General features: G+C 40.5%; 1 protein-coding gene across 1 annotated transcript in view; it reads right to left on the bottom strand.

The window, feature by feature from the left end:
* Window positions 1-16960, bottom strand: part of LOC132821350 (pinopsin-like) — an 87725-nt gene that overhangs the window by 22037 nt on the left and 48728 nt on the right. Inside the window, exon 3 of the mRNA XM_060833934.1 lies at window positions 5519-5726. Coding sequence (XP_060689917.1) covers window positions 5519-5726 — 208 coding nt within the window. The remainder of the gene's footprint in view (window positions 1-5518; window positions 5727-16960) is intronic.

Raw genomic sequence — 16960 nt, 5'->3', positions numbered from 1 at the left:
TGAAGTGATACTGATTTTTAAAAATTCACTCATGGGGAGTGAGCATCATTGGTTGGCCAACATTTATTGCCTGTCCCTAGTTGCATATGAGTGGCTTGCTAGGCCATGTATAACTTTAAAAAACTGAGGTTTCTGATAATGGTTTTCCTTGGGGAGACCAGCTTGAAACATCACTAGGTAACTGTGCAATTAACCTGGTGTAAAGACTTGTGACTATACGTAGCTTGAACCTTGTAATTAAATGAAGTTGTTTTAAACATGTTGTAACATAATATACTTTTGGATAGCATATTCTTGGATGTCAGTGGAAATGTTTCCTAAAAAAGTGGGGTGATGAGCTGTAGAACACAAGCTTAATGTCGATTCACATCTGGGATTGGGTCTGAGGAGAAGCTCAATAGCTCATTCGAAGTAGCAAAGAATGGTTAACCATCTCCAACACAGATTCATGTAATCTTTTGACCTATGAATGTCATGTTTCCTCAATTCTACCATTGGTAATCTTTGTTAGTTCTTACTAATTGAGGTGTGGGATAGCACCTTGCATGGTTTAATGCCTGGCAATCATCCAGCTCGTTCTCCATTTTTAAAGATCATGAAATCTGTTTCACAGCGCTTCGTTCTCAGGGTGATAGAGATGGTTTGAAGTATGAAAAGAAGTCTCTGACACTTTTGCAAACTTTAGTTACACTGGATGCTGTTCTGCTGGCAGTGTTGACATCTGAGTGCTTTGAGTGTCTGCAGGGAGTATGCCAAGTCAGCAGATTGTGACATCAATCAGTGTGTAATGAACATTTAAAATCCCCAAGTCACTCTGGAGCCCAGTACTCTACCTAAGTCCTGAATTGAAAATGGTACCAGTGAGGTTTAAAAGAATGTTAACATACTTTTGCATGAGATTCTGGTGGTTTTCTATTCATTCCTACTTGGATTCTAAAAGAATTCGGCTTTCAGAATTTATTTAACGTTGTTAAAGCTTATAGAGGCTACACAGATTCTCTTCAAACTATTTGCCCCTTGACATTAACTGTAATAGTGTGCATTGCCCTGTAGCTGGTACATTTCAGAGAATAAGCTGTGACATTACACAGCCTGAATATAGGTTTGCTTGCTGAGCTGGAAGGTTCATTTCCAAATGTTTCGTCACCCCACGAGGTAACATCTTCAATTGGCCTCCGGGCAAAGCACTGCTGATGATCCCTGTTTTCTATTTATATGTTTGGGTTTCTTTGGGTTGGTGATGTCATCTCCAGTAGTGATGTCATTTCCTGTTCTTTTTCTCAGAGGGTGGGTAGATGGGGTCTAACTCAATGGGTTTGTTGATCGAGTTCCAGTTGGAATTCTCATGTATGTCTCTGTTTGGTTGTCCTAGGATGGATGTGTTGTCCCAGTCATTGTGGTGTCCTTCCTTATCTGTATGTAAGGATACTAATGAGAGAGGGTCATGCCATTTGTGGCTAGTGAGCCTGAGAAATTTGGAAGAGGTGAGGGAGAGTGGGTCTTGGTTGGATCCACATCTACCTGAGGCATGCAGGAATCTGTTCTCCAACCTGAATCTATGGACAAACATGTGTCACATGTTTCCACTTCACCAAGGATGTCCTCAATAAAATTTATTAGCTGTTCCAGTGACAACTAGAAGCTTCAAGCAGAAAGAGGGTGGTATTTCTATGGGAAGGTGGCCATTGTTCTCATTACAAAGGATTGAGGCATCATTACCATCCATGACAAAGCAACCTCCTTGATTGATACCACTCTAACACTTCAATATCCACTGACTTCACAGCTAACTGGCAGTGGTTGGAGTATGCTGTGTCTACAAAATTCTCTGCACTTTCAAGGGAACCTGTAAAACTTCCCCCCCCCCTCCAACCTGCCCCCCCCCCCCCAGAGCCACAAACCATCCTGAGTTGGAACTATATTGCCTTGCTTTTTACTGTTGATTGATTTAAAATCATACGACTCCCTCCTTTTTGACATAATTGTGGGCATACCCATCCTCAAGAAGGCAGCTCATTACCATCATCTTGTGGTCAATTAGGGATGGATGATAAGTACTGGCCTAATCAGCAGTGTCAACATCCTGCGAATGACTAAAAAATAAGAATGTGACAGTGCTTTTCTTCAATATTTGGGCACAAGGTGAAAAAGGATCCATTGATCAATATGTGACTGCATTAACACAGCTTGCAAAATCCACAAATTTGTGTGACTAACAGACAATCTAATTCTAGCTGGATTAGAATAAGAGATCCCCCAGAGGAGGAGAAATCTCAAAAGAGGAGACTCTTACTCTCAGGAAAGTGCAAAAGGGTTGATGCTGAAAATTGACATCGAGAGGCTAGGGATATTCACAGCAGAACATATCAGGCCTTGCATGACGCTGATAGACATACCAGGCCTAAAGGGCATAAGGATCATGGGAAAAGGGCAGGGTATAAATATTGTGGGGGGACATCATTCAAAGAGATGGCACGGTGCCTCAGTGGTTAGCACTGCTGCCTCAAAATGCCAGGGAACTGGTTTCAATTCCACCCTCTGGTGACTGTCTGTGTGAATTTTCCACATTCTGTCTGTGTGGGTTTCTGCTGGGCGCTCCAGGTCCTTCCACAGTCAGAAGATGTGCAGGTTAGGTGGATTGGCCATGCTAAATTATCTAGGAGAAAGTGAGGATTGCAGATGCTGGAGATCAGAGCTTAAAAATGTGTTGATGGAAAAGCTCAGCAGGTCAGGCAGCGTCAAAGGAACAGGAGAATCGACTTTTCGGGCATAAGCCCTTCTTCAGAAAGAAAGGTTTATGCCTGAAACATTGATTCTCCTGTTCCTTTGACGCTGCCTGACCTGCTGCGCTTTTCCAACAACACATTTTTAAACTCATGCTAAATTATCTGTCATGTCCAGGGATGTGTGGGCTAGGTGAATAAGTGATGGGAAATCTAAAGTTACAGGGATAGGGTGGGATGGTTGTGTCTGGATGAGATGTTCTTTAGAAGGTCGGTGTGGACTCGATAGGCAGAATGGCCTGCTTCCACAAAGTAGGGATTATACATTAAAAAAAGGCATGTGCAGCATGTGTTCTCACTGTAGCAAATCAAATCATCCGGTTGGTTCAGTCAAGTCAATAGGTCATAAATGGTTTATGACTGTTGGAATGATGAAGTCAGAAGAAGTAATCTAGTTAAGATAAAGTTACAGAATAACTAATAGTAGATAGGAAGGAGAGAGAGGAACCTTTCTTCTGATAGGAAGGACAAGGGACCGTGAGATATTGGGTGATGTCAAGAAATATATCGGCCTGAAAATTGAAATTACTAGATATATGTTGGGGATGCATGCCAAAGATAACTAAATAAAGGGTTGGTGAAGATAACATCAAGATCAGCCATGATCTAATTGACTTGTGAAATGACCTTGTTGGGATGAAAGGCTTACTTCAGTTCCTGCATTCCTGTTACCAATTTATACCAGGGTAGTAGATATTATGAAAGTGTAAGCGAGCAAGCACTCAGAAATCAGCATTTTGAACCCTGCTTTTCAACTTGACCTATCCCACTGAGCATCACCAGCTTCAGATGTGAATCTACAATTCATTTTGGAGACACACCTCTATAAGTAAGTCTTTTTTTTTTGTTTATGGGACGTGGGTGCCATTGGCTAGACCAGCATTCATTGCCAATCCCTGACTGGCCAGATGGGACATTAAGTGTTAACCATAATGCTGTGGGTTGGAGTCACATATAGGCTAGATGTGTTATAGATTCCCTACAGTGTGGAAACAGGCCTTTCAGCCCAACATGTCCACACCAACCACCCAAAGTGTAACCCACCCAGACCCATTCCACTACCCTATTGCTGTATATTTACCCCAATTAATGCTCTAGGTTACACATCCCTGAACACTACGGGCAATTTAGCCTGGCCAATTCACCTAACCTGCACATCTTTGGATTGTGCGAAGAAATCAGAGCACCTGGAGGAAACCCACGCAGACACAGAGAGAATGTGCAAACTCCATGCAGAGAATTACCCAAGGCTGGAATCAAATCTGGGTCCCTGGCGCTGTGAGGCAGTAGGTCTAAGCGTTGAGCCATTGTGCCATCCCAGTTAAGGATGACTGATTTCCTTCCCACAAGAGTGTTTAGTGAAATGGCCTCCGAAGACTGTCTCTTTGGTGTGAAATCAAAATTTCATCTCCTTAATTAATTATTTCCTTCATTAATATTTTTATTTTTAACATTATGTGGATTTATCCTAGTAAATGACTTCAAGTGGTTGGTGTAGTACTGAGCTAACCGACACCGAAAATGAATTGGTACTGTTTTGCCTTCTCCAAGTTACCAATGCTTTACATTTTAAATGATACTGTCCTCTTGAGTCTATTGCAGACCTAAATGTCGAAAGTTGTAATGTGTTTTAATCGCTCTCAAGCTGTCTAGCATAAGTGTAGTGCAGTTTTAAATATAAGGAAAGCAATGAAATTATCAAACCTATTCTAAAACATGAATGTTTATTGGCACTGGCATAGCATTAGTAAGTAAAAACAACTCTGGGAGAAATACAATGTTGTAGGTGGGGATATAGGGGAACAAACTCCACAAACACTTTACTGGCTCCCTTCTCTTGCTCCACTAACAAAAAAAATCCAGGCTATTTTAAAAAATAACTTAACAACAACTTGAATTATCATGGCACCTTTACTGACAAAAAACAGTCCAAGGCACTTCACAATAGCATGAACAAATAAACATTTGACATTGAGCTACGTAACAACAGGGCAGATGGATTGATGTTTGATCAAAGAATTGGGTTTTAAGGATCATCTTTAAAGGAAGAAAAGCAGTTTGAGAGTTGAGGGACTTAGGAAGCGAAATGCAGAGTTTAGGACCAAGGAAGCCTGCCAATGGTCGAGTGATTGAAATCAGAGAAGTGGAAGAAACCAGAATTAGACCTCCCATATTTGTAGATCTGAATGATGTGAGATAGGAAAGTCAAAGTCACAGATTTAAAAACAAGGATAAGAATCCTAAATAATTAGTTAATATAGGTCAGTAAGTAAAGGGATGATGGGTGGGTTGTGCCCTGACTTAAAGTATGGGCAACAGGGTTTGGAAGATTAAATTTATGGAGATTGGAAAATGTGAAGTCAGCCAAACTGTGTTTTGGAGTAGTCAAGCCTAGAGATTAGAAAAAAAGGTATGGATTAGTAAAAGGTCAGATTCCTGTTTGCCAATCACAAGTTGAAGCTCAGTGCTTCTGGTGAATATTGGACATCTATAGATTCTACACATTTTGAACTGTGGTCATGATTCCAGCACATCCCTGTCCCCACCACCAAGACCAATCATTGTATCGACAGTAGGGGTGTAGGACTACAGTTTAAGAGTCCATGGTTCATTCTGCCATTATGTTAATGAATCCCATTCTGGCAATTGGAATGCACAAAGTTGATGCATATGTGTCGTTTTCCCTGACCTGAAGGAAGTGGTAACTCTTAGAAGCATTTTCAAGTTGATCTTACCTGTTTGTTTAGGTAGACATAGATAATGGGGTTGTAGACAGTGCTGCTTTTGGCAAGGATCGAAGGGATAAGGCTGGCAGCTGGAGAGACCAGACCAGGACGTCCAAAAGTAGCCATGAGTGCTACAACTCCATAAGGTAGCCAGCAGAGCAGGAAACAGGCCACCATTAAAGTCACCATGAGCAAAACCTTATGCTCTCTTGCACGTCTTGTGGAATTGCTTACTCTTACCTATTAAGACAAAATGTAGATGAAAGACAATAGAAAGAAACAAATAGATTTGGCTTGCATCAGAACTATTTAAAATCAAATTGGAGTTTACCATTGGATTTTCGTTGATATAATAATGTACTTGGGACAATGAGTAGTCAATCCCATCATAAAGATTTAAAAAAGACAATTACCTACTTTAATCCAGCAGGCCACATCACCTATTTTTGTTGTGGAGAAAGAATTCAAATTGCAGCCAAAATTTTATAGGATTTGAAATTTCAATTTCAGCGCAACCAAAGATCTTCAACTCCTGATTGCCAAAGAATTAGTATTTTTTGAACACGAGTTATTCGCTTACATGTTGGTGGACCCAGGCCGCTCCCTAAATTCCTGTCATAGCCTCAATGAAAAAGTGCTGGAAAACTTTGAAAATGATTTGAACGGTAAAGAACTTCACAGGATTGCTGCCAGAGGTTTCGGTGATTTTGGATAAATGGATACGGACATGAAGAACAAGATCTGAAATCGAATGTAAAGGCCTGAGAATGTAGCAGAATGTGTGTGGGGATGGGCTGCTAACACATATATGCGGAGACTGATAGGTTGTCATGCAGGTTGTGTATTATTTCAGGGAATAATCATAATTATGCTTTTTACGGATGCGTATCTTAGTAGAGGCACCTAATGTTGAAACTTGGTGAGGTGTTGGATACACAGTTGAAAAAAGATTACATAAATGTGAAGTCCTCTATTGATTCTGTCAGTAAAAGGAACTTCTAGCTGATTAATACACAACAGATTGATCAGTCCCATACCTTTGCTGAGTTAGTCGATCTCAGCCTGGGGACTGCAGTCAGAAATTGCCATAAACAAGTTTAAGTTAAATTTTGCAGATAATGTAATAGTATAGTTGGAGAGCTGATAAATGGACTGGAAACAGAGTCAGAAATAAATAGGTATTTAAACTAGCAGAGTTCCACATGTGGCCTCAGACAAAGCAACCAAGAGTAAGGCGCCTCAGATTTCTGGTAATGTAAAGCCAAGTGACAATGTCACCTGATAAAAGCAGGATAATTAGTTGGCCACAAGGTGGCAGATGCAGTATAATGCAGAAAAATTATTCTTGCGTTCCTTCAAGGGAATACAGCACTGGTTAAGCTAGCACTCATTGCCAGCCTTGGTTAAGAATTAAGAGCAGAATATTTTCTAAATTTTGAAGATGGTTGTCATACAGATTTAACAAGTAGTTAGGAATAAGCAACATTTTTAGCCTTTATAGCAAGAGGGAAGTCTTGTGGTGGAGTAGTAATGCCCCTATCTCTCAGTTATGAACTCCACCTACAAAGTCCCACTTCACATCTTGATTGCCATCCGAAGTACATTTATGATATGGCCAAATTAGTTGAGTATCGATTTGGCTATTGCATCAATGGCAGGTGATGAGAGATTCCTGGGCAGCCATGTGATGAAAAGAAATTGGGTTCTCTCGGCTGACTGGAATGGATTAACAATAATGAAAGGTTAATTTGGCTGAGATGTATTTGTGAACTGCCTTTTTGCCCTAGGTGTAGTGAAGGTTATGACATTATCGACTGGATCAGCCTCTGGGCAGTCAACCACAGAAGGGGATGACAAGGGGAATGGAGTACAAGAACAAGGAAGTCTTGTTACAATTGTTCAGGATTTTGGTGAGATCACACCTGGAATACTTGAGTATAATTTTCATCTCCATATTGAAGGAAGAATGTATTTCCAATAGAAGTGATTGACCGAAAGCTCACTAGATCATGTCCTGTTGTGATGAGAGACAGAGTAAATGAGGATTATCTTCTTTCATTTAAAAGATTAAGAGGTAATCTCATTGTAACATAAAATTTGAATAGGCTTGACAGGATGAACATTAAGAGCTTGTCTCTTCTGGAAACTTCGAACACTTGTGTGCAATCAAAAGACAAGGGGTGATTATTTAGGACTGAGGAGCAGAGAATTCTTCCCTCAGAGGGCTGTGAATTATTGAAATTCTCTCCCTCAGTTTGATTGTGGATGTTACATTATGAACATAATTAAGGTTGAGACAAGTAGACATTTGATGTCTCAGAATTGAGCAATGTCAGAAGTAAGTAAGTATGATAAAGTGGAGTTGAGTACCGTATTGGATGCAGGACAGTATCATTTTATGGTGTATTTGTGTTCCAATTTCTTACATTCTTATGTAAACCAAGAGCATAGAATCTTATGCTAAATTATACAAGAGTTTTAATTCACAAATGTTACAGCTACATGATGATTAGATTAGATTGCTTACAGTATGGAAACAGGCCCTTCAGCCCAACAAGTCCACACCGACCCTCTGAAGAGCAACCCACCCAGACCCATTCCCCTACATTTACCCCTTCACCTAACACTACGGGCAATTTAGCATGGCCAATTCATCTAACCTGCACATTTTTGGACTGTGGGAGGAAACCGGAGCACCCAGAGGAAACCCACGTAGACACGTGGAGAATGTGCAAACTCCACACAGACTGAGGGGGGAATTGAACCCGGGTCTCTGACGCAGTGAGGCAGCAGTGCTAACCACCGTGTCACCGTGCCACCCACTGTACCACTGTGCTGCCCAAATGTTGTGAAATAGCTGACTAAATAATTTTTAGATCTTAATACTGCTGAATATGTAATGATTAAGATTTGTTGCTGCATCTAAAACAGCAGGATTCCTTCAACTCCAGCCAGACTGTGAAAGAATAGGCATCTTCCACATAGCTATTGTGTTATACTGGCCTGCTATTCAAAAGATCATACTCATAGTTGTTTCACTGAATTTAGCTCATCATCTGTTCACATTGATAACTTTGTTGTTTAACATACTATTAACTCCCTATTTTTTCCAAGCTTTACAGTTGCCTGAAGTAATCTATTTTTTTTTCCTTTTTTAATTTGCCACTAACAAAGATAATGTGGGTGCTCCAGCAATTCACAAGCCAATTACCTGAGATAAATCACTTGACAGCACATGCATGTTGAATGTATATTTACTTTGTCATATAAGTATACTTCTGGCATGCCTTTGAAGTAGAATCATGTTCAAACTGTGTTTATGGGTCATGGCTATCAGGGAATAAATCTTTATTACCAAATCTGAATATGCTGAAAAGGTGTTAATTGAATTGTTTTTCATTTTAAAACCACTAAGTGACTTAACAAGCTAATTTTGAGGACATTAGAAAAAGGAAATGGCAACAGTGATTTGGCAACTTTTTTGAAATCCATAAAACAAAACTAACTAGTATTTATATAACTTTAGTGACACCTACATGGTAACAACGCTGTTTAAAAAATGATGTCATCATGGAACTCAAAAGTCCAAGAGATTCATGCACATCTTTCAGGGAAGAGAATCAACGATGTGCACCTAACCCAGCAATGTCTTACTGTTGACGTTCGCATTCCTGTGTTTCTTTCCCTCTGTAACATCATCTTTTTTCCAATTGCTTTAATCTCCGGCAGCTTCAAACACTCTGTGGTCTGTGCTGCATAATTATGTCTTCTTGGGCACTTTGGCTTGCCTTTGATCCACCTGTGCCTTCAGCTACATTTGCAATTCCCTTCCTAAGCCTGTAAGTCATGTGACACCCTCTTGTTTTAAGACATTGCACTTCTTAAACTGACCTTTTTTAATCAACCTTTTGGTCCCTCTGCTGATGTGCGGGGATAATTCAAGTTAAAGTTTTGTACAATGAAGTCATTCAATAATTTAATATTATTGAATTATTCTTTTTCCACATTCAGAAATGGTGATTGCACACATTCACAATGGTAGTTTACATTTACTATTTGACATGTAAGGGAGCTCATGTTTATAGAAGGATTTTGGGAAGTTTCAAAGGTTGCTTTGTGCACTGTGATCTATGCTTTTGAAAAGAAATTGTTGTAGTGGAAAAATTCAACAGATGTTGAAGTGGGTATCACTTATGCTCTCAAGCATGAAATTCACTCTCCATAAGGAGACTGCCTTTAACACAGTTAACTGAACAAATGTATCAAGATCAAGAATATTTAATTCAAATGTATATAACAAAGTAGCTGACATGTTCTGCTAAACTATTTAGCTGCATGACAGCATTCTACAGCAAGCTTGACTTCCACTTTGCCAAGAGATCATTGTGTTCTTCCAATCGGGGCACCATACTTTAGGAAGGAGATGAAGTCTTTAGGAGAAAGTACAGCTATGAAAGCTTCTGGAGATCAGGCTCTACAAAACATGGATAGACTGGAGCAAGTGGAGTTCTTCTCAGTGCATAGGTGGTTCAGAGGAGACTTAAGTGTCATGTATGTGTCATGAAAAGTTTACATTGAGTAGATGAATAGAAACCTTCCATTAGCTGAAGGGTTAATTTCCAGAGGGCACAAATGTAAAGTGATCAACAAAACAACCTGAGGTGACATGAGGAAAAATCGATTGAACAAAGCAGTTGATTAGAATTTGGAATACACTGGAGGAGGTTTTCAAAAGGGAATTGTATAAACATGGATGAACATAGTATACAGAGTAACAAGTAAAGGGCAGTGGACCAAACTGCATTCGTCTTCTGAACAGTGAATGAAACTTGATGGGCTGAATGACAAACCCTTCTGTGCTGTACTGAATACATCTGGTCAGGACTTGTTGGCCTTATACTGCATATTTTACAATCCTCTTTATCAACTCCTCTGTCTGTCCAATCCGTCCTCCACTTTCAAGACCCTCCTTTTTAAAAAAAAATCCAGTCCTTTGACAAAGTTTTAGTCAAACCTCCTTATTTGGATTTAGCATCATTTTTGATTAGATCTCAACGAGGCTCTTTGTGTCATGTTTCTGTGGTAATGACATTCTAAAAAAATTGACTTACTCTTATTGTTTTTGTGGTAGGGGTACTGTTACTGGTAAATCATGATTATAACTAACGGGCAATTAAAAATCCAATGGCCTCTAAAATGGATAGGCAGTAACAATCACAAGCCAGGATTTTATTGATGTGATGTCATATTTTAAATAAAACTTCCATTTTTCCGCATTGTTTAAAAAGAACAACATCAACACTGGCAAGGAAAAACTTCAAACTTTTTGATATCTCAGGACAGTTAGAACAATTGCTCCAACATTTCATAAGGAGTTTCTCTACATCCCAGCATTCAGTAGTACTCCCTCCTTTCCTCATTAATTCTTTTAATTTCTTAATTTGACTGACTATATGATTGCAACTCATTATACTGGATTTATCATCAACTAATGGATGGCAAGAGTTTTGTGCTTTGAGCATATATCGTGTAGGAAATAAAAGTATCTGGTTAACCCTATTTCTTATTTGACCATTAATTGTAGACATTATGAAGTCTAAATATGACTCTAAATATTTAATTTTGATTGTTTCGTTCTCACACGCCTTAAAAATTGAAAACACCAGTCGGTGTTCGATTCTTTACCATAAGACTTTTAATTCAAGAAATTTGTCACAGAAATAAGACCTTTGGGACCTCAGTTATGTAAAAGAAGCAATAATACTGCACTAAAGTGGAACAGTACATTAAAATTTTAGTTGGTACTCAAGAAATGAATGAGAGATAAATATTTGATTTTAAAGTGTCTCCTGCAGATGTGAATACCTACCTGTGATTGGAGTACTTAGATCAGATTAAATTTTGCTCAAATTAACGGAATGTCCTAAAGCATTAACTGACCTAAAGGTCTCTTTTCATCTCCAATTACAACTAAAACTGTTCCCTGAAAGATGACTTATCCTGTGGATTTTAGAATTCATCTTGAACTGTACCAATAGCTTTCACTTGTTTAATCCAGGATGCATGTTGGTTCATGTGCTCTCAATGAGACAAATTAATTAAAGCAGGTAACAGAAATCAAACTCAATAAGAATCAGTCATGTTTTAAGTTCATACAGCGGGGTTGTCTAACCTTTCTGCCTGGAGGGCCACACTGCAATTTCTCTCTCATTTTTGGGCACTGATGAGCGAATTTCTGAAGGATAAAGTTTGCCTTAACAATAGGAACATGTTCCGAGAGGAAAGAAAACAATTCCAAAACCATTATTTAAATAAGTCATTAATAAAAATGATCATTCAAAAGACCCAAGCAGCACAGCTAACAAACAAACCATTTTTATTTTTTTGCCATTTTCAATGAAGCAATAGATCTAGATACAGAAAATAACTAGGTCTCAAATCCTGACATCAGGGAACAGGGTAGAGAAGTTGGATGAGCTCAGGAATTTGATTTAACTGAGTTTGGTTTGTCTCTGTCGGAGTACATTTTCTGACATGGGTGGGTGGGGGAGCTGGAAGGGTGTGGAAAGGGTGGAGGAGGAAGAGTGGCTGGATTCATCCAGCCCAATTTAACTCAGTTACCCATCCCTCATGCATCAGCCACCCCTTTCAATCACACACCTCTCCTAGTCACTCACTCCCTCCCTCCCTCCCATTCATTCACAGACTCGGTCACCACTAATCATCTATTCACCCAGCACTCAGTCCCTCAGTGCCACCATCACTTATTCAGGTATCCACTCCCATCACTCTCAGTCACTTAGGTATCCTCTCATCCCATTACTGTCTCACCCTTCATGTCAAAGCACTCCCCATCCCTCCATCAACTCTGTCACTCACACAATCACTCATCGTTGAGTCAGAGCTTTGCTGGCCTTGAGCAGCAGTACAGGTGACTGTGAAGGGAGTGCCCATTAACCAACTGGAGCATCCTGACCAAATGGTTGATGAGGAATGTGACCCCATCAGGATGATGGAAAGCTGTTCACTGCGAAAGCTTTTTGGGAAAGACAATATGTTTCTGGGAAATAAAAAAAAACTCACTGTCCAACCACGGACATCCAACAGAATGTCCCGACTGTCACCCTGACAACCTCAATCATACTCCGCTCACCCCAAAGAGCATGACTCTCATTTGCCTTCTCCAAGCCAATGTCCCACTGAAAACCTCATATCACCTTTCCCAATGGCGTCACTGCAGCCCCAGGCCGCATGCTAAGATCAACAAATCACGATGTCCTCCAAACATAGTCTGTTTCTTCCCTAATCATAGAGGATACGGGTGGGAAACTTCCTCTGACTGGGAGGGCAGCTTTTTATGGTGATTGTAGGTTAATTGGTGGCCATGAAAACTATACCAGGGCCCCTCAGCAAATCACGTGGCCCTCCCTACCCCATGCAGCCTGTCCTAGAGTGATTAGTACTGAGGTAGCACTATCCAAATGCACCAAAGACAACACTGTGTCAAGGAGAGTACATTTGCCTATATTTTTAGAGTGTGAATGAATAAAACCGTGTAGGATGTAAGGCTGCTGAGATATATTGATATCTTATTTGTAAATCTCCTTCATTACTGCTTTACCATCAGATGAAGATGATTTCCTGTATTTCTAAACTACAAATATGTAGATTAGGGGGTGAGTTGCAAAGTTGTGCTCAATATAGCACCTGAGTTTGGTTATTACAAGGCCCTTTACAATGATAAATTCTATTTACAACTTATACTTAGAATTTACTTCTCTAAACCATTCTCTGGTGCCTGCACCTGGAGTTTTGTTTTGAGTTCCAGTTTCTGGGGTACTTGTCTCATTGAGCCATTGCTGATTTAATCTTGATAACATCCCTCAGCTGCCAGGCCTCAACCTTTACTAGACTGCAGCACCTGACTATAAACAATCCTTTGTGCTGGAATACCATCACGTTTAGGCAGATCAAGTAGTGTTTTCATTTATTCACTTTTGGGATTCAGAGAAGGAATGGTGATATATTTTCAAGTCAGGATTGTGAGCATCTTGAAGGGAATTTGCAGGCAGTGATGTTCCATAGATCTGCCGCCCTTATCCTTCTGGATGAAAGTGGTTGTGAATTTGGAAAGTGCTGTATGAGGATTTTAGGTGAATTTCTGCAGTGCACTTTACAGATAGCAGCAGTGTGTACTTCTGAGCGTCAGTCAAGGTATGGATGTGGTGTCAATCAAGCGGGCTGCTTTGTCCCAGATGGTGTCAAGCTTCTTCAGTGTTGTTGAAGCTACATTCATCCAAACAAGTGGGGAGTATTCATCACACTCCAGACTTGTGCCTTGTAAAAGGCTTTGGGGAGTCAGCAGATGAGTCATTTACTGCAGTATTCTTAGCCTCTGACCTGTTCTTGTATTTTAGTGGTGGGTTTAGTTGAGTTTCTAGCAAATGGTAACCCCTAGAGTGTTGGTAGTGGGGATTCATTGATGGCAACACCATTAAATGTCAAGGAGCGATGGTTAGATTGTCTCTCTTTTTGGAGATGATCATTGCATGGCAGTTGTGTGGCACGAGTGTTACTTTGCCTGGATATTATCCAGGTCTTGTTGCACTTGAACATGGACTGCTTCAGTATCTGAGCAGTGACGAATAGTGCTGAACATTGTACAATCATCAGGGAACATCCTCAATTCCAACCTTATGATGGAGGGAAGGTCGAGCAGCTGAAGATAGTTGGGCCTAGGACACTAGCCTGAGGAACTGGTGCAGAGATGCTCCGGAGCTGAGTTAACTAATCTCTAATAACCACAACCATCTCCCTACATGCTGGGAGTGTTTATCCCCGATACCCATTGATTCAAGATTATTAGGGCTCCTTCCTGTGACAATCAGACAAAAGCAGCATTGAAGTCAAGGGCTGTCACTCTCACCTCAACTCTAGAATTCAGCTCTTGTGTCCATGTTTTAACAGAGGCTGTAAGGAGGTCAGGCAGGTGCTGAGTGGCCCTGGTGGAACCAAACTGGGCATTATTGAGCACGTTATTGCTGAACAGGTGCTGCTTGATAGCACTGTTGATGACAACAGTTTCCAACACTTTACTGATGTTCGAAACATCAGCTGGTTGTAAAAACAAAAACGAATAGTCAAGACCTATTAAATACATGAAAGATTTAACATTTCACAATATAATCCTTGGGTAGCTCATCTTACAAATATATTTAGCTTATGCTTATAATCTGTGATGACATCACAAAGAAATGTTACATACAGTGAGATCTAAAATCCTGTAATTTCCTTACAGCAAACTTACATTTTAATGTGACTTTTTCCATATGATACAATAGGTGTTGAAAATTTAGTCTTTGGCATCAGCTATAACAATTAATGAAAAGCTACTATAACCATCCGGGTTACCACAGCTAGCCAGAATTCACTCTCTTTCTCTGGCTTCTATCTTACTCGAAGGTTGTTGCTGTTAGCCTCACATCTGACTCTCAATAAAATTCTCAGATGCAAGAGCCCTTGGGACTGACAGGCACAATTTTATGAAGAAGTTGTGTCCCTTGCCAACTCTTGCAAAGGTTTTCGCATGCCTACATGATGCACTGTGTGAAAGAAAAACTGAATACATCCTTCTGTCTTGCCAGAGAGAGAATCAGCAGAAGAAATCATGCCATTTTAAGAGTACTTCATGCTTCCCATGTGGTGCAGAGAATCACTGGCTGCTAGAATGGATAGGATGTGAGGGCGAACTGCAGCTGGAAAAGTACCACTCTCTCAATATCGAGAAAGTATGCAGTCATACGCAGCACAGAATCACAGAATTAATACAGGCCAGAAGATGTCCATTCAGCACATCGTGACTGTTAAACAAGATGGTGCAATAATCAGTTCCTAAAGTGAGTACAGCAGGACGCTGTGCAAATTGACACCCAGAATACTTGAAGTCGTCATGAGGCCTTCTAGTGTGCCATCTGTAACTGAGCTACCATAACAAATGTGTTCCCTTGGAAGTGGGCTGACAATGCTTTGTCACCTTAACTTTCAAGTGAGACTGCCCAAAACGTGCTGGGTATACAGGGAAACACTGTGCGCCCAAAACTGAGAGCAGTGTAGAGCCAAAGTCAAAACAGAAACTGGGCACCTGGGAATGTTAGCTCCTTTGATTCATGGGTAAGGCTTTAGCCATCAGTTGTGAGATGCTTCCTCCAGATCTGCACTTGGCACAAATGGTCCATACCGCACAGCGACATTGTGGAAATCACCCAAACCTTCCAATTCAATTGCATATCAGAAATGGGACAGTGTCCACAAGAATTTATCCTATCCGTGCCCCTCTTGATTTTATAAACCTCATTAAGATCAGCCCTCAGCCTCCAATGGTCCAGGGAAAACAGCCTATTCAACCTCTCCCTACAACTCATGTCCTCCAATCCTGGCAACATCTTTGCAAATCTCTTCTGAACCCTTTCAAGTTTCACAACATCCTTCCTATAGGAAGGAGAGCAGAATTGCACACAATATTCCAAAAATGGCTAACCAATGTCCTGTACAATTGCAACATGACCTCCTAGCTCCGATACTCAGTGCTGTGACCAATAAAGGAAAGCATACTAAATGCCTTCTTCACTATCCTGTCTGCTTGAGACTCTACTTTCAAGGGACTATGAACCTGCAGTCTAAGGTCTCTTTGTTCAGCAACACTCCCTAGGGCCTTACCATTAAGTGTATGAGTACTGCTAAGATTTGCTTTCCCAAAATGCAGAACCTCGCATATATCTGAATTAAACTTCATCTGTCACTCATCAGCACATTGGCCCATCTGATCAAGATCCCGTTGTAATCTGTGGTAACCTTCTGCTCTGTCCACTACACCTTCAATTTTGGTGTCATCTGCAAACTTATTAACTATACCTCCTATTTTCACATCCAAGTCATTTATAGAAATGATGAAAAGTAGTGGACCCAGTACTGATTCTTGTAGCACATCACTGGTCACAGGCATCCAGTATGTAAAACAACCCTCCACCACCAGCTTCTGTCTTCTACCTTTGAACCAGTTCTGTATCCAAATGGCTAGTTCTTCCTGTATTCCATGAGGTCTAACTTTGTGAACCAGTCTCCCATGGGGAACCTTGTTGAACACTTCACTGAAGTCCATACAGAAAACGTCCACAGCTCTGCCCTCGTCAATCCTCTTTGTTACTTCTTCGAAAAACTCAATCAAGTTTGTGTGACAAATTTCCCATGCACAAAATCATGCTGACTATTCCTAATCAGTCCTTGCATTTCCAAATACATGTAAATACTGTCCCTCAGAATTCCCTCCAACAATTTGTCCACCACTGATGTAAGACTCATCAGTCTATAGTTTCTTGGCTTTTCCTTACCACATTTCTTAAACAGTGGCACCACGTTAGCCGACTTGTAGTCTTCCGGTACCTCAGCTGTGAC

The sequence above is a fragment of the Hemiscyllium ocellatum genome, chromosome 13 (genome assembly GCF_020745735.1).
Source record: "Hemiscyllium ocellatum isolate sHemOce1 chromosome 13, sHemOce1.pat.X.cur, whole genome shotgun sequence".
Classification (NCBI taxonomy): Eukaryota; Metazoa; Chordata; class Chondrichthyes; order Orectolobiformes; family Hemiscylliidae; genus Hemiscyllium; species Hemiscyllium ocellatum.
The sequence above is the reverse complement of the archived record's forward strand: the minus strand, read 5'-3'. Positions and strand labels throughout refer to the sequence as shown.